Source organism: Schistocerca gregaria, chromosome 2 (assembly GCF_023897955.1).
Source record: "Schistocerca gregaria isolate iqSchGreg1 chromosome 2, iqSchGreg1.2, whole genome shotgun sequence".
In the NCBI taxonomy this organism is placed as follows: Eukaryota; Metazoa; Arthropoda; class Insecta; order Orthoptera; family Acrididae; genus Schistocerca; species Schistocerca gregaria.
In genome coordinates, this window is record NC_064921.1 from 551,528,268 (window position 1) to 551,552,923 (window position 24,656).

Consider the following 24,656-nt stretch of genomic DNA (forward strand, 5'->3'; position numbering starts at 1 on the left):
CGCCTCCAGGAGTGATGGCCGGAGGCGAAATTTTGTTCAGTGTATTATCACTTAATTGTAAAGGACATGATAGTTTCTTTTCTCATTTCATTGTACAATTATTCGACGGTTTCCTTAATTTAATATTTTTCTTAGTGTGAATGATGTTTATTTGGGTGCATGACACTTCCACTCCCAGCTGCTTGCTACTACCATTCACTAAGCTTATTGTAAAACGTGATTTGTAAAACACGAAGATACTGCGCTGTGGCAGTGAGACGGAACATAAAGATTCACACGCGACCAATGAAAAATGACATCGCTGACAACCCTAATTCGTTAGCAGACTACGGGTGGCACTTCAAACCTTTTCTGTAATAAAACGACCGGAGCGTTCCTCGCGCGTAATCTTACCGAGAAACAATTGCTTCGACGCAGAATCATAAACGCATGCCATGTTATGGGGGATGGGTACTGAGGAATATACAAAATGTCACCCATGTCGAGCTCACATTCTTCGTGATTTTCGCTGCAACAAAACCATCTGCTTTTTTTTTATAGAGGTCCAGGTAAGTGGTTCAGTACAAACAACGCACAGGTATAAAATTACGTCGTAGACCATACGTTATCATTCTTATTTAACATCGTCACATGTTTTGATCAATACCGGCATTCTCTAGTTTCCACGTCGACGTACATTTCTTGAGTCACAGTCCGCTATCTCAGACAGAAACATGACCCGACGGAAGCTCTCGCCGATAACGTTTCTAACACTAAGCAGAACTGATACAGAGAATAGCTATATAAAGGCAGCACGTGGAGTAGCATTCCGCGAATACAGCTCACAAAATGAAAGTTGCGTTGGTGCTTTTCGCCGGTAAGTTAAAATCTTATGTTCATAACACCAAACGGGTCACTAGAGCATTAAAATTTTACTTAGTCACGTAAAACGGTTACATAGTCTTGAAGAGCCTCGTGAGTTAGTCCCTTGTTTACAAATTCTGTTAAGGAGGAGAGCTCCCAAAAATTGTCTTATTTGATAAGAAAGAAAACCGGCCTACTTACCTCTTCTTGTAGTGTGCAATATTATGAGTTATCACAAATTACTTATTACAAGCAGCCTATGTATCAAAACAATTTGGATACATTCTTGTCCACAGCCTTTTTAAACAAGTTCGAAACGCTTTGATAGTATGCGACTCGGCGTGTGATTGATGACACAACATTTTCTTCCCTTTTTACGCCGTTGTGTAGTATCATATATTATAATCTTCTTCCTGAAAACAGATCGTTTATAAATCACAGTTGACTAAGAACAACAATAATACATGGTGCACTGATCTCCTTAAATTTTTCATGGAAATGGAAATGAGCCTTTGGCGTTATTGGCCGGAAGGCCCCTTGCGAGGCAAGTCCGGCCGCCTTGGTGCAGGTCTTATTACATTCGACGCCACATTGGGCGACCTGCGCACCGCATGGGGATGAAATGATGATGAAGACAGCACAAAACTCAGTCACTGAGTGGAGAAAATCTTCGACCCAGGCAGGAATCTAACGCTGGCCCGTAGGACGGCACTCCGTCAGGCTGACCACTCACGTATCGGGGCAGGCAGATTACATGATATTCAATAAGTCTTAATACTTCTATTATCGAATACCAGATTCTGAGTTCCTGTGGTTGTACCACACAAATCATCAAAAGAATCAAATCACGTAAGTGCTACAGATCGGTTTCTGGATAACGGTTACATTCGCACTCTCGAGACACGTCTTGAACACCTCTTCTGCCTTTATATACAATTCAAAAAGGATGATATATAGTTTTGAATAATTTGTAGCACATTCTCTTCTGTAACGTGATCTATAAGCACGTCTGACGACATTCTTCATTACTATGCAACATGAAATTCAACAAAGAGGTATCCTGTTCTTCATATTATCATACAGGTCAAATTTTATCATGTTTGATATTTCATTGGTGGTATATATAAAGAGCGTTTGCGTAGTGATACCGCTTACATATTTTGAGATACAAGAACAAAAACAGAAGCTAACGAAGTTATATGCTGTGCCTCTTTAAGGATCTCATTACATGCCTGTACTGCAATTAAAACGACAGCTATAAATCTTTCATCTTTCATCTTTGTCAGAAACGTGTTGGTCATTATTAACGAGAGTTTGAAAGTTATGCGCCCGATCAATATTGAGGTAACATTTCATCAGTACAAACGTTTGATCGCTGAAGACTGAAACAATCCAAAACTGGCGATTATAATTACGCTAAGGAATAAGACTAACGCAGACGTGAAGAATGAAGTTATTGACAAGCCGTGACTGCCAGGCGCGCCTTAGTATCATCTCATAGGTTACGCAACAGTTCATCTTCCTGAACTACCTCTAGGAAGATGCAAAGACACGATATGTTGTACAACATCCCTTATGTTTATAGATTTTGTGTTTTGAAAAACATACAGCACATCCCAAAATCTATGTTTTGTGATCGATGTGTAAGATATGTAGCAGTCTTCTGAAATCTTTGTTGCTTTTCCATTCCACATTTTTTTCTCCTCACTGTTGGATCTAAGAGTTTGATGCGTCTTGTTAGACAATGACAGTTTGCTATGCAGCTGCTTAAGTTAGCTCATAAATTGTACTGCTTTAGCCATCACTGTCCAAACGTTTATGCAACTCTACGACAATTAAACGTAAGAAACTGGCTGGACCGTTCTAAATAAAAATTGAATATATGAATGGGAGTGGCTTAGAACTGATCGAAACAGTAAATTAGAATTACTAATTATGTCTAAGTAGCCAAAGAGTGTATCGTAGCAAGCAAGAAAAAAATACTTACGAGTCGTAATGTGGTGTGATCGCGGATGGGCAACACAATGCTCTGGTAGACACTGCACTAGGGAAATTATTTCTTGAAATTTAATAACAGCCAACAATAGCAGACCATTTATTTTAGTAAAGGAGGCATTTAGTTGCTCGTAAGGTTATAAAGGTTACAACAAATGTCAATGAGAACTTCAGAGAAATTCTTGTTCACAAAAACACGGTTTTCTTTTGAGTGCACACCCTTAACTGGTACAGAGTATGTCTTGTGTAGACGACATTGAGGCAACTGTCGCTCTGTTCAGGCGTGGGAAAGACTGCTTCAGCAAACGTGGCAAGCGTACGAGACTTTTCCTCTGAGGCACCACAGCGGAGATCGTTTGAGCATCATAGTGGTTTTAGGGATCGTGAGAACTGTCTCAGCCGACCCTGTATGGAACCGAAGAACGATGCCGTGACAATACCACCAAACGCTTCCACCCAGTATCTGTATTCACTCTCACTGCCTTCTCATGAAAGCCTCCGCTACGTGGCACAACAATATCAATTCCGTGAAGCTATTTTTCCTATTTGAGATTTCGTGCATTTCCTTTGCAACTACAATAAATTACGATTTAATTAAATTTAACTACTACGATGTACCTATTCCTCATAATTTATTGTTCAGTAATATCATAAACGAGGAAAGATATTTGCGAAAGGAAAAAATGTATGTGATAAAACTATTTATATTACAGTCTGTGAAGGAATTGTTCGGAAACTGTGATGTATCAAGATTCAGTGCCAGATACTGATCCAAACCATCACTGGATGTATCCGTTTACCTTAGACTATTTCGGCGATTAGAGTGGGATGTCATTTGGTGGCCTACTAGTGCCTCATTTAGGATCTGTAGGTCCAAAGTCCGAAACAGTGCCGCAAGTGCTTCAAAAAAATGGTTCAAATGGCTCTGAGCACTATGTGACTTAACTACTGAGGTCATCAGTTCCCTAGAACTTAGAACTACTTAAACCTAACTAACTTAAGAACAGCACACACTTCCATGCCCGAGGCAGGATTCAAACCTGCGACCATAGCGGTCCCGCGGTTCCATTCTGTAGCGCCTAGAACCGCACGGCCAACCCGGCTGGCAGCACAGTAGAGTTTCACAACAAATTCTCATGAATAAAATACTTCAAATATAGTCCAGTGTTCTCATATTTTTAAGATAAGCCTTTTCTTATTGCAAATATTTCTAGAATATTTTTAAAATCGTAAATTCCGTTCAAAGTTTTATACTTAAAACTATGTTAGTTATCCCTTAACATTATTTTCTGGCACGCTGGGAGCTCTGCCACTGTTTACTTTCTGGGCGAATTAACAAACCTTTATTGTGAAACTTCTGAAAAATACATGTTTTAGGGTTCTCATTGTGTCAGTTTATGATACTACTACTTACATTACCAATTCCACAAAAAATGAGGTATAACAGACTCAAAAATTAATCCACTTTTCAGCCCAATTTTATAGCTGGTCCTTAACAATTCTGCCACAAAATGACAAATAAATTCACCTAAACAATTCTAATGAACACAGAATTGTTTACTTGCTTAAAGAACTCTTCCTATTTACCTCATTAAGAATACTTTTTTGAGCACATTTGCTTTCTGGAACATATTTAGTATCTCTGTCTGAGACGTACTTACCCGTATCATCCTCAGATTTGCACTAATCTTCACAGGAAAGTATTTTACTGGCACGGACACTGCACACATAACTACTATTAGCAACCGTATTTTTGACGTTACCACTGTTTACAAACACACATCCTGGCTATGACGTCATTAGTCAAAATCTGAAATTAGAGGTAAAGCTGCAGTTTCTCAGTTTATCGTAGAGCCGCTAATAAATACAGAATGGGAGACTCAAACGTTCATAACGGGTGGAGGGACAAAGATTCCAGTAAATTTTTTTAAAGTGCTTTATCTGAAAACTACCTTGAGCAGTTAAACAGAGAACCGACTCGTGGCGATAACATATTAGACCTTCTAGTGACAAACAGACCCGAACTTTTTGAAACAGTTAACGCAGAACAGCGGTTACTGCATCGATGATTTCAGCCGTAAATAGAAATATTAAAAAAGATAGGAAGATTTTTCCGTTTAGCAAAAGTGACAAAAAGCAGATTACAGAGTACCTGACGGCTCAACACAAAAGTTTTGTCTCAGGTACAGATAGTGTTGAGGATCAGTGGACAAAGTTCAAAACCATCGTACAATACGCGTTAGATGAGTATGTGCCAAGAACAATCGTAAGAGATAGAAAAGAGCCACCGTGGTACAACAACGGAGTTAGAAAACTGCTGCGTAAGCAAAGGGAACTTCACAGCAAACATAAACATAGCAAAAGCCTTGCAGACGAACAAAAATTACGCGATGCGAAATGTAGTGTGAGGAGGGCTATCCGAGAGGCGTTCAATGAATTCAAAAGTAAAGTTCTATGTACTGAGTTGGCAGAAAATCCTAAGAAATTTTGGTCTTATGTCAAAGCGGTAAGCGGATCAAAACAAAATGTCCAGACACTCTGTGACCAAAGTGGTACTGAAACAGAGGATTACAGACTAAAGGCCGAAATACTAAATGTCTTTTTCCAAAGCTGTTTCACAGAGGAAGATTGCACTGTAGTTCCTTCTCTAGATTGACGCACAGATGACAAAATGATAGATATCGAAATAGACGACAGATAGATAGAGAAACAATTAAAATCGCTCAAAAGAGGAAAGACTGCTGTATCTGATGGGATACCAGTTCGATTTTACACAGAGTATGCGAAGGAACGTACCCCACTTCTTGCAGCGGTGTACCGTAGGTCTCTAGAAGAGCGTAGCGTTCCAAAGATTGGAAAAGGGTACAGGTCATCCACAAATTCAAGACGAGACGTCGAACAGATGTGCAGAACTATAGACCTATATCTCTAACGTCGATCAGTTGTAGAATTTTGGAACACGTATTATGTTCGAGTATAATGAAGTTTCTGGAGACTAGAAATCTACTCTGTATGGATCAGCATGGGTTAAGAAAAAGACGGTCGTGTGAAACCCAGCTCGCGCTATTCGTCCACGAGACTCAGAGGGCCGTAGACACGGGTTCACAGGTAGATGCCGTGTTTCTTGACTTCCGCAAGGCGTTCGATACTGTTCCCCACAGTCGTTTAATGAACAAAGTAAGAGCATATGGACTCTCAGACCAATTGTGTGATTCGACTGAAGAGTTCCTAGATAATAGAACGCAGCATTTTATTCTGAATGGAGAGAAGTCTTCCGAAGTAAGAGTGATTTCAGGTGTTCCGCAGGGGAGTGTCTTAGGACCGTTGCTATTCACAATATACATAAATGACCTTGTGGATGACATCGGAAGTTCTCTGAGGCTTTTTGCGGATGATGCTGTGGTATATCGAGAGGTTGTACCAATGGAAAATTGTACTGAAATGCAGGAGGATCTGCAGCGAATTGACGCATGGTGCAGGGAGTGGCAATTCAATCTCAATGTGGAGAAGTGTAACGTGCTGCGAATACATAGAAAAATAGATCTCTTATTATTTAGCTACAAAATAGCAGCTCAGCAACTGGAAGCAGTTAATTCCATAAATTATCTGGGACTACGCATTACGGGTGATTTAAAATGGAATGATCGTATAAAGTTGATCGTTGGTAAAGCAGATGGCAGACTGAGATTCATTGGAAGAATCCTAAGGAAATGCAATCCGAAAACAAAGGAAGTAGGTTATAGTACCCTTGTTCGCCCACTGCTTGAATACTACTCAGCAGTGTGGTATCCGTACCATATAGGGTTGACAGAAGAGATAGAGAAGACCAAACGGAGAGCAGCGCACTTCGTTACAGGATCATTTAGTAATCGCGAAAAGGTTACGGAGATGGTATATTTAAACTCCAGTGGAAGACTCTGCAGGAGAGACGCTCAGTAGCTCGGTACGGGCTTTTGTTGAAGTTTCGAGAACATACCTTCACTGAAGAGGAAGCAGTATATTGCTCCCTCCTACGTATATCTCGCGAAGAGACCATGAGTATAAAATCAGAGAGATTAGAGCCCACACAGAAGCATACCGACAAACCTTCTTTCCACGAACAATACGAGACTGGAATAGAAGGGAGAAGCGATAGAGGTACTCAAGGTACCCACCTCCACACACCGTCAGGTGGCTTGCGGAGTATTGATGTAGATGTAGATGAATATGAATGACTCACACCATGTAACACGTTTTACCTGCAAGATCTGTGTTCCTCATCCAGTACTCCGTATCACCGTTCACTAGATATATCTTCATATTCTCAGAACAATCACGATGTTAGAAACACAATATTTCACTTTTTTTCTCGTAATTTGAACTAAAAGGGCTAGAGCATGAAAGAATTTTTCTATGCTATATCGAATGCACTTCAAAATGCCAAAATTCTGTTAACCATAATTTTTTTGGAAGTCTTCACAAATTTTCCAACTAAAGTGCCACCTGTTATTTCGGGCGCCACTGACAATTCGAAGCAAAGGAGCGCGGGGTTTCAGGGGTGGATGTTATCTCAAGAATCACGACAGAGTGGTATGTAAGAGAAATGGGCAATACTCTGTATGACAGAAAGAGACGCGTAACACGGATGTATTAACCAAATGTGACGGAAATCGGTAGATGTAATATACACGCACAGCCAAACAAATGATTACAAGTCCAGAAACAAAAAATTCTGTCATTTATTCACGAGAAAGAGCTTCACAAATTGAACAAGTCAATAAGGCGTTGGTCTACCTCTGACCATTACGCAAACAGTTATTCGCCATGACAATGGTTGAGAAAGTTGCTAGATTTCCTACTGAGGAATATCGTGCCATACTACGCGCGAATGGGTCCTCAAGACAAGTTCCGGAGACACTGATGACCAAGGCAGCGCTTGGCAAGCAGAAAGACAAGCAGTAGAAACTCATGCCGTGTGCGGGAGGGCATTATCAAGCTGAAATGTCAGCCAAGGATGGCTCACCATTAAGGGCAACAAAACGGGACCTACAACAAAGTCGATGTGCTGTAAGGGTACCGCGGATGGCAACCTAATTGGTCGAGGTGTGTAAAGAAATGGAACTCCAGACCATCACTTGTGGGTATAGGGCCGTATGGCGGGCTATGGTAATGACATTTTGCCGCTGCCCGAGGCGTCTCCAGACATGTCTTCGGCCTGGGATCTGTTGAGTGTGGCGGAACTGTCTTGAGTGATGAGCTCTAACTGGGCCCCTACGAAAGGCGAAAGCGTATGTGGAGATGCCTAAACGTATCTGGAGATGCCTCGGAATGCGGTGGGATACTGACATGACTGTCGCTCTCTTCCACCCCCCCCCCCCTTCCCCGACAACCGGGGTGCCATTCCTTTTCATAGCAGGACCCCTGTGGTTGTCAACAGCGACGCACTTAAACCACAACGGTACGTCTACATCTACATACACATCTGCATTGTAAGTAGGCTGTTTAGGTTTTCTTATTGGTAACGCCACGTAGCGCTCTGTATGAAAATCACTGGCTGTGCTCTGTGCAGTCTGTGTCTAGTTTGCATTGTTGTCTGCCATTGTAGTGTTGGGCTGTTGGCTGTTAACAGCGCGTAGAGTTGCGCAGTTGGAGGTGAGCCGCCAGCAGTGGTGGACGTGGGGAGAGAGATGGCGGAGTTGTGAGAGCCGATGATCTGGACAGAGACAGTAACTTTGTAAGACTGGATGTCATGAACTGCTATATATAATGTGACTTTTGAACAATATTAAGGTAAATACATTGTTTTTTCTCTACCAAAATCATTCATTTGCTAACTATGCCTATCAGTAAATAGTGCCTTCAGTAGTTTGAATCTTTTATTTAGCTGGCAGTAGTGGCCCTCGCTGTATTGCAGTAGCTTGAGTGACGAAGATTTTTGTGAGGTAAGTGATTTGTGAAAGGTATATTTTAATGTTAGTCAGGGCCATTCTTTTGTAGGGATTATTGAAAGTCAGATTCCGTTGCGTTAAAAATATTGTGTGTCAGTTTAAGCACAGTCTTGTACAATTTTTCTAAGGGGACGTTTCAACATCTACATAGATACTCCGCAGGTCACCGTGCTGTGCATGACGGAGGGTATCTGTAACCCTACTAATTTCCTTTACTGTTCCACTCGCAAACAGAGCGAGCGAAAAACGACTATCTATATGCTCCCCTTTGAGCCCTAACTTCTCGTATCTCATATTCGTTGTCCTTATTCGCAACGTATGTTGGTGGCAGTAGAATCGTTCGGCAATCAGCTTAGAATGCCGTGTCTCTAACTTTTCTCAATAGTATATCTCAAAAAGAACGTCTCCTTCTCTTCTGGGATTCCCATTTGCGTTACCGAAGCATCAACACTTACGTGTTGCTCTATCCTACCGGTAACAAGTCTAGCAGCCCCCCTCGCAATCGCTTCGACGTCTTTCTTCAGTCCGCCCCGATACGGATCCCAGACACTCGAGCAGTGTTCAAGAACAGGTCGCACCATCTTCCTACATGCTGTCTCCTTTACAGTTGAACCACTCTTCCTTAACATTCTCCAAATAAACCGAAGTCGACCACTCGCCTTCCAAGCCGTCCTCACTTCCTCGTTCCACCTCATACCGTTTTGGAACGTTACACACAGGAATTTAAACGTCTTGACTGTGCAAAGCCCCGTATTGTTTCCCACCATTACAGGTAATCCTGGGCTGATATTTCAGCAAGATATTGCCCGCTCTCATATCGCGGAATTTTTTACTGCTGGTCGTCTTGCTTTCCAAGCTCTACCTCAGCCACAACGGATCCCTTATGAATTGAGGACATTTGGAGCATTAAGCTATCCAACCTCTTAGGGTTTTGACAATCTAAGGACCAGGAGTGGACCAGCGGCTCATTGCTCAATTGGCGACTCTCTTCCTCTTGGATAAGGCTCCAGATATTCAGCAGTTGTAATCATTAGTTTGTCTGCACATGTGCATTAAATTTGTCGATATCCACCTCATTCGGATGATTCCTTCGTAGTGCGTCGTTTGTTTTACTGTGTCCGTTGCCGCATGACTTGCCGACGCCTGTGGTACGGAATACGTGCTGGCCTCCGTGCCAGCAGCTGCCTCTGACGTGCTGTGAGGTGTTGGTTTGCCGCAGCCCTGGGCGCCCTCGCCTTCGCGGAGGCGTACCGCACATCGACGCTGATGCCGTGTCCCAGCCACTGCCCGCCGTCGCCGAGGTTCGTGTGCGCCAAGGACAAACAGGGCAACATCTACAAGTTCACCAACCACTGCCACATGCAGATGTGCGCTTGTAAAATGTGTAAGTATTATAGCATAAATCACACATTACTAAGTGTAACATCCAGGTACTGGCGGGAAAGGCGCCTCCAAAAAGGCCCGCAAGGTTATTTTCATTTCTGTGATAACCAGATATCTCACTTTTCTAATAATGCCTAACCCAGTCCCTGCCCCACATTCTGTCAACATTTCAGGAACATCAGAGATAACTACAGAAAGTGGAGGGCGAACAGTACTTCATTCCCCACTAGTTTCAGTCGAAACGATCGTGTTCTGTTAATATAGTCGATTAAGCAGTGTCGGTTGGTGCTCATTTTCCTTGTTAGTGACCAGACAAAACGTTAGAATGCTTTATAAAGGAATTATTCCGAATTGTTTGTTATATGACTATAGTTTATGCCATACTTCCTATGTTAAAATGGTAATTACAGAGTTATCAATATAATCAAATGGTTCAAATGGCTCTGAGCACTATGGGACTTAACATCTGTGGTCATCAGTCCCCTAGAACTTAGAACTACTTAAACCTAATTAACCTAAGAACATCACACAACACCCAGTCATCGTGAGGCCGAGAAAATCCCTGACCCCGCCGGGAATCGAACCCTGGAACCCGGGTGTGGGAAGCGAGAACGCTACCGCACAACCACGAACTGCGGACTAGCAATATAATCCACGAAATACTGTAGCTAGTAATAAATAATATACTTACAGAAGTAAGCTCACCAATTTTAATGTGCTCGTGTGTGTGTCTCGTGTAATTTTATTCTAAAAAACAGATATGGTTAACTGTCGGAGGAAACATGTGACTTCTGTACTGTTGGGAATATAACAGAGACCAAATGTTGAAGACCCTCTTTTTTTTCAGTACGGCCAAGGCAAAAGACTCTGAGAAGAACCTTGACTAGGAATGCTATCATATGTATTTCACCTTACTAACATGTTAACTAATGAGGTCTTTGTCCTGGTAGGTTACTTGACAATATGAATTAGTCCGTTGCTGAAGCTCGGAATTTCGCTAATTCCCTCCTTACCAATGGGACAGATAGCCAGTGAGTTCATCGTTTCGTGACCCATACTGTTCCTGAGGAAGACTTTAGTTATTTTCAAGTGCTGAAACTATGCTTTGCTTTTGCTGTTGAAACAGGTTTACGTAGCGCGGATGGTAAGAATTTCTTCACCTCAGAGAACGATTGTTCAAGACTATATTTCTCAAGGAAAGTGATCAGATTAGTAAATGATGTAATGCTTAAACGTATTGTTACGATAACTCACTGCCAGTTTATTTTGCAGATTATTGTGGCAATTAAATGGACTGCAGCTTAATGAAAAGGTATTGAATAAAGTCACTGGGAAATTGTCCACGAATGGAGCAAAATGTTTTGGGTAAATAATTTCAAGGCTGATAAATATATGAGTGGTTTGCAATTGCCCAGTCGGTTAGCTGGTCAGATTGTATCGCACTTCTTTGGCATGTGCCGTCAGATTAGGATCAGAGCATTAATCTTCAGAAATAAGCATTTTAAATTGAAAGGAATCCTTGGACAATTTTCTTTCCGTTAATATATCGCAGTACAATGACGTACTGACTTTACAGGCAGTATCTGTTGGCACTGAAATAAAAGTGGCCGCACTAGTTGCTTCAATCATTTCTTCAACATAAACTTAGTAGAAACAGTACAAAATTTAATTTTATATCAAGTGTGACGCAGATTATTGTGGCAATTAAATGGACTGCAACTTAATGAAAAGGTATTGAGTAAAATGACTGGGAAATTGTCCCCGAATGGAGCAAAATGTTTTGGGTAAATAATTTCAAGGCTGATAAACATATGAGTCGTTTGCAATCGCCCAGTCGGTTAGCTGATCAGATTGTAACGCACTTCTTTGGCATGTGCCATCAGATTAGGATCAGAGCATTAATCTTCAGAAAATAGATACCATGCAATATTATCTCGTATTTCAGAGAAATAGTGAAAAAGTGACGTGATACGTTGTATGTGGTAATGGAATTTGAACTCTGAAACTGAACAGGGTCATACACAACATCAACATGTTTCATAAACTCACAGAAAAAAATTTAGAAGGGAGAAAATTCCGAGTTATCAACCAAATTTCTTTAAGGAAACGATTCTCTTCCTCAGGCTTGCCAAAACATTCCAACAAGTATAATTCGTTTTCTTGGTAAACAACGTGAAACTGGAAGTTCCATGTAGTTGAAGAAAATCAAGGGACTCTCTTATTGTTGGGTGTGTCTGTCACAAATCACTTCTCTTATGAGATGAAGAGGAAAACGCAAATTAAGGAATATTTGCAAAGAAAAACCAAACAGACTTGACTTTGTCACTGAGAGTAATTGCATAATCTAATTTGTTTGATGTGCGTAACAGTTATCGTACGTGCTGTCGTATCCTGCAAACTTGTCTAATAAAGGGTGCCTAGAAAGCTGTTTTCTCGGATAGCTAGATAACAGTTCAAGCAAATCTCATTAATGTAGTTTATTACAGTAAGTTAAATTGACAATACTTAAGTTTGTGTTTTCACAAACAGGTGTCGCAAGTGATTGGCGACATGCAATTAATCAGTGTCCTTCGGTATACACCATTTTAATGCAATTAAACCGCAACAATTCATAAGTCACGGCTAAAGCGACTGGATGACGGCTCGTCTTCTAGTACGGCCGTGGCTAGGCGTGGAGACGCTTATATTCTCCTCGTATAGAGGCTGCTCTTGGGGTGGTGTTGTCCTAGTCAGCATACTGTTGGCTGACGGCGTCTCACAGCCCCGTCTGCTGTAACGTTCCAGGCCGACGTGCCGGCGCTTGATTTTACGGCGGAACACGCGCCACATGGGAAAATACTTTGTACGAGAGACTGTACAGCACCAGGATTGCCGTTTATTACCGGGGCTCCACCATGTGTTACAGAAGTGGGTGTTTCTTGAACACAGGCATGTTTCAGACTCCAGTTTAGAACCTCACTAAGCTCACGTTCTGTCCCATAATGAGCATTTTAAAAGGAAAGGAATCCGTGAGCAGGTTTCTTTCCGTTAATATATCGCAGTATAATGACGTACTGACTTTACAGGCAGTATCTGTTGGCACTGAAATAAAAATGGCCGCACTAGTGGCTTCAATCAGTTCTTCAACATAAACTTAGTAGAAACAATACAAAATTTAATTTTATATCACGTGTGACGGATATTTACTAAAGCTGTTTAAGTGGTTATCTTGTTACAAGCAGTCAAAATTTCCTAGAAGAGATAACGAAACAAAGAAAATGACTTGGTTAAGTGACTCCCGACTTTCATTGTGAGCCCTAGTGCTAGCTCAAGAGGTCCACATAACGTTAACCATCTTTGGTATTTGCCTATTTTTTGTAACTAATACTTCGTAGTTGTGAACTGATATTGTGTATGCTGAATCAATCTGTGCCACAGTGACAACGTCCCCAAAGATTTTGTGCTTACAAACATTTACTAAATGTACTCCACACTCCTCATGGTTCTTTATTCGTTCACTTAAATGCTTTAGGTGCTCACAGCTGGCTGATTTCCACAATACTCCAAGACCAAAGTAACACGGAATAACAATAAATTGACCTTTGTTTTTTTTTTTTCACTCCTCGTTAAGCACGAATTTTTGAAGAACCTTGTATTACGAAGAGCAAACCGACTGGTGTACAGAGTATGGGATTTTATGTTTTGTCTGCCACCTTTCTTGTGAAGTAAAACAGTTAGAGCGTTGTTACAAATGGTTCAAATGGCTCTGGCCACTATGGGACTTAACATATGAGCTCATCAGTCGCCTAGAACTTACAACTACTTAAATCTAATTAACCGAAGGACTCACACACATCCATGCCCGAGGTACGATTCGAACCTGCGACCGTAGCAGTCGCGCGGTAGCGTTTTCCTTTATGCTTGTTAGCGCAATGTAACTAACGCAATGTGGTGTCTGTCCAGCTTAAGCGTGTTTTAGCTTCTTCATGCTCCTAATATTTGCACTGGATTATCTCAAATCGTCTTGAACACATTCATAATGTGCAGTCAAATGAAAAGGTCCATTCCCAAGTACGAACCCTATTACTGGTCAGAGCCGTACATAATGGCCATTGCTGTTATGCACTTGCCCACCTTGGCACGAAACGATAAATACCATGGATGAAGACCTCCTTGAGTTCAATATGGAACCACTTTGTCATGCCCTGCTGCACTTCTTCATCCGGTTCTTAGTGGCGTCCCCAGAGGCGTTTCTTATGTGGCCCAAAAACGTGGAAATCACAGGGACTCAAACCACGACTATAAGCGGTGTGGTCTAGCACCTCCCACTTCCACGACGCCGTTGTATACTGTGTTTGTTCGGCAATAATGAGGCCTTGCGTTCTTGCGCTATAAGATGCCCCTTGTGAGGCAACCCCGGCGTTTATTCTTGATTGCTAGCCGCAGCCGACTTAGAACGTCGCAGTATTTGTTGGCATTTGTTTTTTCTCTTTCGGGACGAACTACACCAGCAGAGGCGCTCGTCGAAGGACAAGATCACCATGACCATACCGGCTGATGTTGTGAAACAGATTTTATTTCGTTTAGGCGACCTGCATGCTCCACTGCACACTCTCACGTTTGGATTCCGGATGAGACAGTTGGTATATTGAAACTTCCTGGCAGATTAAAACTGTGTGCCGACTGAGACTCGAAGTCGGGACCTTTGCCTTTATCGGGCAAGTGCTCTACCATCTGAGCTACCGAAGAACGACTCACGCCCGGTACTCACAGCTTTACTTCTGCCAGTATCCGTCTCCTACCTTCCAAACTTTACAGAAGCTCTCCTGCGAACCTTGCAGAACTAGCACTCCTGAAAGAAAGGATATTGCGGAGACATGTCTTAGCCACAGCCTGGGGGATGTTTCCAGAATGAGATTTTCACTCTGCAGCGGAGTGTGCGCTGATATGATCTGCCAGGAAGTTTCATGTCAGCCACACTCCGCTGCAGAGTGAAAATCTCATTCTTGAGATGGTATATTGATTCATCCTTGGTAATGATATTGGAAACGTCAATATCAGCAACTGCCTCATCAGGAATTCCAGTCGTCCCCTGTACGGGTCACTGTCACTGTCCCCCTGCCATCAGGAAAACGCTGACATCGCTTAAGCACAGTTTTGTCTGAAACACACTTCGTACCATACACACCCAGCATTCTCCTGTGTATGTCCGCTAGACAGACCTCTTCCGCACGAAGAAAGTGTATTACACACCTCACTGTTCTTCCTTGGTAACAATTGTTACCGGCAACTCAATTGGTCGGTGACACTGCGCGAGAATGGAACAGTGATAAGTAAATAACCTCTGCTAACGTGCCACACCATGCGGAACAAATGTAAGATTTACTATGGCCTACGTATAGGTGGATATAACCAGCATACTGGATTAACACCTCCCTGAAAACGTTTGTCAAGATGTCTGTAATTGAACCTTTTCATTTGACTGAATCCACACACACACACACACACACACACACACACACACACACACACACACACATATTTCGCGAACGGTTACACATATTGAAAGGCAGTTTTCGGCAAATATGACAACGTCGATGAACAGGTATTTTAATGTTTGGTTAATGTTTTTAGCGCTGATATCAACTGAGATATTGAAATAAGGATTTTTTTATCAAATAGTATACCCTACATTCGGTAGTTACTGAGGACACAACTATAGTATTAAAATGTTCTTAAATGTTGAAGTAGAAACATATCGTAAAAATTTCGAGAAATGCCTTAGAATGCCAGAACACGATGGCCGGTGCAAAGCATGTCAAGGAGGCGTTTTGAACCAGTCTGTGAAGTTGAGTAACGTAAGGCAGGCCTGCGCTTTGAGAATAAAGCCTTATTTCCCCTTGAAACCACTTACGATTTAGATTTAGCTTCATGTACGAATGTTGTACGAGCATAGGGATTACGCTACAGGCTAGGATCAAGAGTATCACAAAGGACTTAGGAAAACTATTTCACACTACCATTTCACTTTATTGTATACTCCCACATTTACGTGAGCTGAACAATGAAATCAACTAAACATTCTTCAAAAATAAAGAGGTCTTATAGTTTGCAAAATGCCACTACTGTATCAAATATCTATATGTTAAAAGGAAGACTTGACGTCTCTTTTCTTTTGCACGGCTGTGTGCTTCTTACAAGTGAAATACATACACTGTTTCTACCTACTACTTAGACGTAAAATATATACACTACATCTACCTACACTGCTCTAAACTGTATATTATGAGAAACATTCATTGAGCAAAACATTTTATTGAGAATACTCTATAGACCACATGCACACCGCAAAATAAATATTCTTCTTAATGAAACGTCGTTTGCCGCGCCGGATTAGCAAAGTGGTCTTAGGCGATGGAGTCATGTACTGTGCGGCTGGTCCCGGCGGAGGTATGAGTCTTCCCTCGGGCATGGGGGTGTGTTTGTCCTTAAGATAATTTATGTTAAGTATCGTGTAAGCTCAGGGACTGGTGATCTTAGCAGTGAAGTCCCATAAGATTTCGCACACGTTTACACGTTTGAAACGTCGTTTCATGTTGGACGTAAGCAGGTCATGAAAAGTGTCACGTACAATACACACAGTCGACTTATTTAACATTGCAATACAGTTTCATACACACGAAAAAAATAAACAATTTGAGAACAAAAATTTGGTTGTAGCTGTTGTTGTTGTGGTCTTCAGTCCCGAGACTGGTTTGATGCAGCTCTCCATGCTACTCTATCCTGTGCAAGCTTCTTCATCTCCCAGTATTTACTTCAACCTACATCCTTCTGAATCTAAGTGTATTCATCTCTTGGTCTCTCTCTATGATTTTTACCGTCCACGCTGCCCTCCAATGCTAAATTTGTGATCCCTTAATGCCTCAACACATGTCCTACCTACCGATCCATTCTTCTAGTCAAGTTGTGCCACAAACGTCTCCTCAATCCTATTCAATACTTCCTCATTAGTTATGTGATCTACCCATCTAATCTTCAGCAATCTTCTGTAGCACCACATTTCTAAAGCTTCTATTCTCTTCTTGTCCAAACTATTTGTCGTCCATGTTTCATTTTTATACATGGCTACACTCCATACAAATACTTTCAGAAATGACTTCCTGACACTTAAATCTATACTCGATGTTAACAAATTTCTCTACTTCAGAAACGCTTTCCTTCCCATTGCCTGTCTACATTTTATATCCTCTCTACTTCGACCATCATCAGTTATTTTGCTCCCCAAATAGCAAAATACCTTTACTACTCTAAATGTCTCATTTCCTAATCTAATTCCCTCAGCATCACCCGACTTAATTCGACTGCATTCCATTACCCTCGTTTTGCTTTTGTTGATGTTCATCTTATACCTTCCTTTCAAGACACTACCCATTCATTCAACTGCTCTTCCAAGTCCTTTGCTGTCTCTGACAGAATTACAATGTCATCGGCGAACCTCAAAGTTTTTATTTCTTCTCCAAGGATTTTAATACCTACTCCGAATTTTTCTTTTGTTTCCATTACTGCTTGCTCATTATACAGATTGAATAACATCAGGGAGAGTCTACAACCCTGTCTCACTCCCTTTCCAACCACTGCTTCCCTTTCATGTCCCTCGACTCCTATAACTGCCATCTGGTTTCTGTACAAGTTGTAAATAGCCTTTCGCTCCCTGTATTTTACCCCTGCCACCTTCAGAATTTGAAAGAGAGTATTCCAGTCAACATTGTCAAAAGCTTTCTCTATGTCTATAAATTCTACAAACGTAGGTTTGCCTTTCCTTAATCTAGCTTCTAAGATAAGGCATAGGGTCAGTATTGCCTCACGTGTCCCAACATTTCTACGGAATCCAAACTTATCTTCCCCGAGGTCGGCATCTGCTAGTTTTTCCACTCGTCTGTAAAGAATCCGCGTCAGTATTTTGCAGCAGTGACTTATTAAACTGATAGTTCGGTAATTGTCACATTTGTCAACACCTGCTTTCTTTAGGATTGGAATTATTATATTCTTCTTGAAGTCTGAGGGTATTTCGCCTGTTTCATACATCTTGCTCACCAGATGGTAAAGTTTCGTCAGGACTGGCTCTCCCAGGGCTGTCAGTAGTTCTAATGGAATGTTGCCTACTCCGGGGGCGTTGTTTCGACTCAGGTCTTTCAGTGCTCTGTCAAACTCTTCATACAGTATTATATCTAGTGTTTCATCTTCATCTATATCCTCTTTCATTTCCATAATATTGTCCTCAAGTAAATTGCCCTTGTATAGACCCTCCATATACTCCTCCCACCTTTCTGCTTTCCCTTCTTTCCTTAGAACTTGGTTTCCATCTGAGCTCTTGATGTTCATACAAGTGGTTTGCTTATCTCCAAAGGTCTCTCTAATTCTCCTGTAGGCTATTTCTATCTTACCCCTAGTGAGATAAGCCTCTACATCCTTACATTTGCCTGCTTAGCCATTTTGCACTTCCTGTCGATCTCATTTTTGAGACGTTTGTATTCCTTTTTGCCTGCTTCATTTACTGCGTATTTATATTTTATCCTTTCATCAATTAAATTCAGTATTTTCTCTGGCACCCAAGGATTTCTACTAGCTCTTGTCTTTTTACCTACTTGATCCTGTGCTGCCTTCACTACTTCATCCCTGAAAGCTACCCATTCTTCTTCTACTGTATTTCTTTCCCCCATTCCTGTCAATTGTTCCCTTATGCTCTCCCTGAAAGTCTGTACAACCTCTGGTTTAGTCAGTTTATCCAGGTCCCATCTCCTTAAATTCCCAACTTTTTGCAGTTTCTTCAGTTTTAATCTACAGGTCATAACCAATAGATTGTGGTCAGATCCACATCTGCCCCTGGAAATGTCTTCTTCCATGTATACAACCTTCTTTCATGATTCTTGAACCAAGTGTTAGCTGTGATTAAGTTGTGCTCTGTGCAAAACACTACCAGACGGATTCCTCTTTCATTTCTTACCCCCCAATCTATATTCAACTACTACGTTTCCTTCTCTCCTACTGCCCAATTCCAGTCACCCATGACTATTAAATTTTCGTCTCCCTTCACAATCTCAATAATTTCTTTTATTTCATCATACATTTCTTCAATTTCTTCGTCATCTGCAGAGCTAGTTGGCATATAAACTTGTACTATTGTAGTAGGCGTGGGCTTCGTATCTATCTTGGCCACAATAATGCGTTCACTATGCTGTTTGTAGTAGCTTACCCGCATTCCTATTTTCCCATTAATTAACAAACCTACTCCTCCATTACCCCTATTTCATTTTGTGTTTATAAACCTGTAGTCACCTGACCAGAAGTGTTGCTCCTCCTTCCACCGAACTTCACTAATTCCTACTATATCGAACTTTAACTTATCCATTTCCCTTTTAAATTTTCTAACCTACCTGCCCGATTAAGGGATCTGACATTCAACGCTCCGATCCGTAGAACGCCAGTTTTCTTTCTCCTGATAACGACATCCTCTTGAGTAGTTCCCGCCTGGAGATCCGAATGGGGGACTATTTTACCTCCGGAATATTTTACCGAAGAGGACGCCATCATCATTTAACCATACAGTAAAGCAGCATGCCCTCGGGAAAAATTACGGCTGTAGTTTCCCCTTGCTCTCAGCCGTTCGCAGTACCACCACAGCAAGGCCATTTTGGTTAGTGTTACAAGGCCAGATCAGTCAATCATCCAGACTGTTGCCCTTGCAACTACTGAAAAGGCTGCTGCCCCTCTTCAGGAACCACACGTTTGTCTGGCCTCTCAACAGATACCCTCCGTTGTGGTTGCACCTACGGTACGGCTATCTGGATCGCTGAGGCACGCAAGCCTCCCCACCAACGGCAAGGTCCATGGTTCATGGGGGGGTTTATTTAAGTATGTCTTCAAATTGTTTACCATTGACTGAACGGCGCAGTTTCAATCGCCGACCGAAAGAACGACGACAAGATGTAATTACAGTGGGTAATATGGTAGAATATGGACTGAGGATTCGACGGCACATATCCTCTGGCGGACGTGGGACTTTGTCATAGACTGCATCTTTGAGTGCTCTGCACAGAAAGAAATCGACAGGAGTCAAGTCGGAGGACCTCGCAGGTTATTTGACAACAGAATTTCGTCCTGTCCAAAGTCCATAAAAGTTCTCATTCTGTATTTGTGTTGCAAAGTAAATCAAACATTTGTTCCGCATGATGCTGCACGTTAGCAGAGGTTACTTATTTATCACTGCTCCTTTCTCGCAACGTGTGACCGATCAATGGAGGTGCCACTGACAATCGTTACGAAGGAAGAACAGTGGGGTGTGTAAAAAGCTTTCAAGATGTCTGACCAGCGGACACACACAGGAGAATGCTGGGTGTATGTGATACGAAGAGTATTTCAGACAAAACAGTGCGTAAGTGATCGGCGTTTTCTTGATGGCAGGGGGACAGTGACGGATGATGCGCGACCCGCACAGGCGACGAGTGGTGTTCCTGATGAGGCTGTTGCTGTACAACTCTCCTGTTGCAGCCACATGCCCTGTCGAATATAAAGTGGTACCTTTTATAGAAGAACCGGCAGACCGTTCGTCAGAAAGTGGTCGTACTAACATTCATTTAGAACGACTGAGGTGAAGTAACGTCCCACAACGTAATTTCCTATGATGCAGCCCCATACGTTTACACTCACAAAATTGTGTACGACTGTCGAAATCACTGTCATCGATTGCCAGATGTAGTGGCAGATGATAGGGATGGAAATTCTATCGATGCAAGATGCGAATGACCCTCGTCTGCCTGATTCCACGTTCCTTGCCAATACATCTCGTACCACTGTGCGGATTCATTAGCGTCGCAGCCACAACAGATTTTTCGTGTTCTCTGTCAGTCGCAGTTTTCCCTCTTCTCCCCTTTCTGACGTTCAAACAGCCTGTCTGCACTAGCTTCGTAGTAAATCCCGCAATTACCTGGTGCATCGGACTTTGCGATCAGAATAGATAGCCCAATAATACTGTAATGATTTACGGCATTTCTTTTAGATTCACCATACTGAAGTAGCATATCATACTTCTCCTCATTGTTGTACATGTCTACACTGAACGAATGTTGAAGGAGACAAGAAAACAGGAAAATATGTTGATACTCTGATACAGTATAGCACGAGAGCTCTACAATCACCGATAACGGCGATTCCAGCCACTGTGCCCTGAAATTACAGGACATTTCTCGATTTTTTTTTTTACGAAGGGTTTCAACGTCTACATTAACAAAATCTTAAGCACTGTAAATGTCTTCTCAGTAGCTATAGAATGAAGTTATAAAAAGCGTACGTGTCCTTCCTAAGAAACATACTTGCTTCTATATCTCCGTTGATACGAGCGCTAAAAATCCTTAACCACACAAAAAAGATACTTCCGCCGGCCGGAGTGGCCGACGGTTCTAGGCGCTACAGTCTGGAAACGCACGACCGCTACGGTCGCAAGTTCGAATCCTGCCTCGGGCATGGATGTGTGTAATGTTCTTAGGTTAGTTAGGTTTAAGTAGTTCTAAGTTCTAGGGGACTGATGACCTCAGAAGTTAAGTCCAATAGTGCTGAGAGCGAAGATACTTCCCTCAAAGCTCTAACATTTGCTGAAAACCACGTTTCGATATGAGGAACATTTCGCGAAATGAAAGGTATCTTACACTTTATTTGACTTACTGTGTCTATAATCAACGTAACGTGTGGATGATGGCTCTGGTATTGCGTTCCGGACAACTGACCAAAATGTGTTGGTTTCCTTCCCTGGTCGGTATTTGGATTTTTATAGATGTGCCGTAGTTCGCAGTCCTCATTAAGCTGTAAGTTTCCCGTTAATTGGCTGGCTGAATCTGTTAAGAAGTTGGAAGAAGGCTGGGACATAGCGTCACCAACAGGACCATGTCTTGGCAAACACTATGGTGTCCAAAAAAACTTTTCGTTTAATGACAGCTTTGCCTTTTCATTCTGTCATATTCGCATCATAATTGGGGTACCTCCTCATTAACGCACTGACGGAAAAAGATCGCAACAGCAAAAAAATTTAATGCTGAGAAATAAAATTTCGAGAGTTGATGAAGATTTCAGGATCATAGATTAATGAAAGCGCGAGATAATCAATTGAAAATATGAAACGGTGCTACATTAGAAATAACAATGTTGAATTCAAGCATGGATTTCCATGGCTGTTGCACTCGGTCGGTGAAAACTGGTACGGTTAATGCTGTTTGTGGATGACACTAGAATAATCGCACGATGATGTCCCATTTGTGCACGATTGGAGGCAAATCTTGTGATCGAGCAGATCAAGGCAATATGTTGTCACTTTGTAGGACATGTCTGCTTACAACGACGGTATGTCACAGAGAGTCATCCTGTAGGAGAACACCCCCTGGGATTATGTTCATGAATGGTAGCACAACAGGTCGAATCATCAGATTGATGTACAGTTTTGCAGTCAGCATGGTTAGTATAACCATGAGACTGTTCCTACTGTCATGCGGAACCGCACCCCTGACCGTAACTCTATGTGTAGGACCAGCGTGTGTAGCACGCAGAGAGTCTGGTTGCTGGTCCTCAACTGACCTCCTTCTAAGCAACACACGGCCATCACTAGCACCAGGACAGAACCAGCCTTCATTAGGCACCACAACAGGCCTCCACTCTGCCCTCGAATGCACTCTCCCTTGACACCAATGAAGATGCAGGCGGTGGTGATTTGGGGTCAATGGAATACACGCCACAGGGCGTCTGGCTCGGAACTGTCCTTCAAATAAGCGATTTTTACCAGTTTTTTGTGTCACTGTGGTGACAACATCTGCTCAGATTGCTGCTGCAGATGCAGTACGATGCACCAAACCCGTACACCCACACAAAATGATCATTGCTCCCAGTAGTACCACGTGACCGTCTGGAGCACGGTCTTGTTGCGACCGTACAGTCTGGTGACCACCGCTGCCGGGATGATTCACAGTGGCTTCATTCCCGCCAACTGTTTTTGGAGTATCGCAGAAGAAACATCCAACTTCTCGTAACCTTATTGCACGACGTCGTTCATAATTAGGTGTTAATAATGGCATCTTTATCGCCTTAAAGCATTCTTGACTAACATCAAACCACTAAGACCATTCTCAAGTTAACTAACGCTAAGTATCGTTATAGCTTGTATTTAAAGCAAACCTGAAATGCATTTACATAGTGTCGCTTCTAGTAACACTTTTATACGACTGGCGCGAAATTTGAATGAACTTCATCTTTAAGAAGTATACACATGCCTCCCATCTTCCGTTTATGTCACACAACTCCCTTCTAGTATTGCAATTTTTTTCCGTCAATGTAACTGCCACTATTTAACATATTCTTTACTTCTGCATTCTTCATAAGGGCAATTTTTGACACTTTGCTTCAGAGGCAATTGTCTCTGGTATTTACAGCATAAAAGCTTCAGTTTTGCACAGTAAATGACAACCATAGAATGTTTCAGCGAGCTGTAGTGGAGCGAAATTCGCGTCCATAACTAGCAAACTCCGTAAATCACATCGCGACACCGCTGCTGTCGTTACTAACCATTTGTAGAGTCCAGAGATCCTTCCCCATCTGTGGTCACGGACCTGGTACTCTGACTCTCCTGATCTCGCTCGTTCTTCATTCCTGTGTAGCTTCCTGCTCATGTGTACACTGGTGCCGACAGTGAGCGGAATTGCCTTGTGTTGCAGGGCTGGAGGAGGTGTCTGTCTACAAGTGTCGTAACGACTATCCCGGTTGCCCTCTGAGAGTCGCTAGCGACGAGGTCGCCGGTGAGGAAGTCGCCAGCGACCAGAACCAGTCGCAGAGCGACGACACCAGTGACGGAGACTCGCAGTCCGCCACCGCTGACTCCCTGGAACAAGCCCACCTGCAACGCAACTCACTCAGGAAGAAAGCCAGCAGGCAGGAGGATTACAGATACTGAAGCAATACACTGGATATGTAAAAGCTCCTGCCTCGCTGCCAATAAATGAGTAGTACAGCAATGAACTCTGTCTTAACATTCGCTCTGGGCATCAGTAGGACCACGTCATTGGCAACATTTCGTCTTTCCATTCACATCAACTTTAGTTGTCAGTAGCGGCAGTCTTACACCAGGTAAAACACATTACAACATTTGCACATCCCAACTGTGTCACGGCATGAATTACCAATCAGATGTGAAAGCTTTGGAAGCTGTACAAATACGATCGAAAGGTAAAAAAGGAATACAACGATAAAGTTTTACCAGACAAAGTGCTAAATTTTACTGCGCAATGTTGAGATAGATGAAATCGACTGCACCTTCTTTCACTGGAACTCGAACTACGATATTATGCCGACAGCACTCGAGCTCACAAGGAGTATATATCTGAACTTGAATTAGGTAGAACTCGTGTTTATGCTAACGTATATAAAATTATAAAACTTGTAGTTAGTAAATCGCAAATATAGGACTAAAGACATTCACGATATAATACTTATTAT

The 24,656-nt window shown here is 42.2% G+C and overlaps 1 protein-coding gene across 1 annotated transcript; it reads left to right on the forward strand.

Moving 5' to 3' along the window:
* Nucleotides 1–814: 814 nt before the first annotated feature.
* LOC126336207 (uncharacterized) lies at nt 815–24,179 on the forward strand. The gene is made up of 3 exons (XM_049999714.1): nt 815–856; nt 9,985–10,149; nt 23,879–24,179. Exons 1-3 carry the CDS (start codon nt 829–831, stop codon nt 24,112–24,114), a joined length of 429 nt encoding a protein of 142 aa, XP_049855671.1. The 5' UTR covers nt 815–828; the 3' UTR covers nt 24,115–24,179.
* Nucleotides 24,180–24,656: the final 477 nt, after the last annotated feature.

Coding starts and splice junctions, on each gene's coding strand:
- LOC126336207 (XM_049999714.1), top strand. CDS start 829: ATGAAAGTTGCGTTGGTGCTTTTCGCCG. Junction 857..9,984: donor TGCGTTGGTGCTTTTCGCCG/GTAAGTTAAAAT, acceptor GGTTTGCCGCAG/CCCTGGGCGCCCTCGCCTTC. Junction 10,150..23,878: donor GATGTGCGCTTGTAAAATGT/GTAAGTATTATA, acceptor CTTGTGTTGCAG/GGCTGGAGGAGGTGTCTGTC.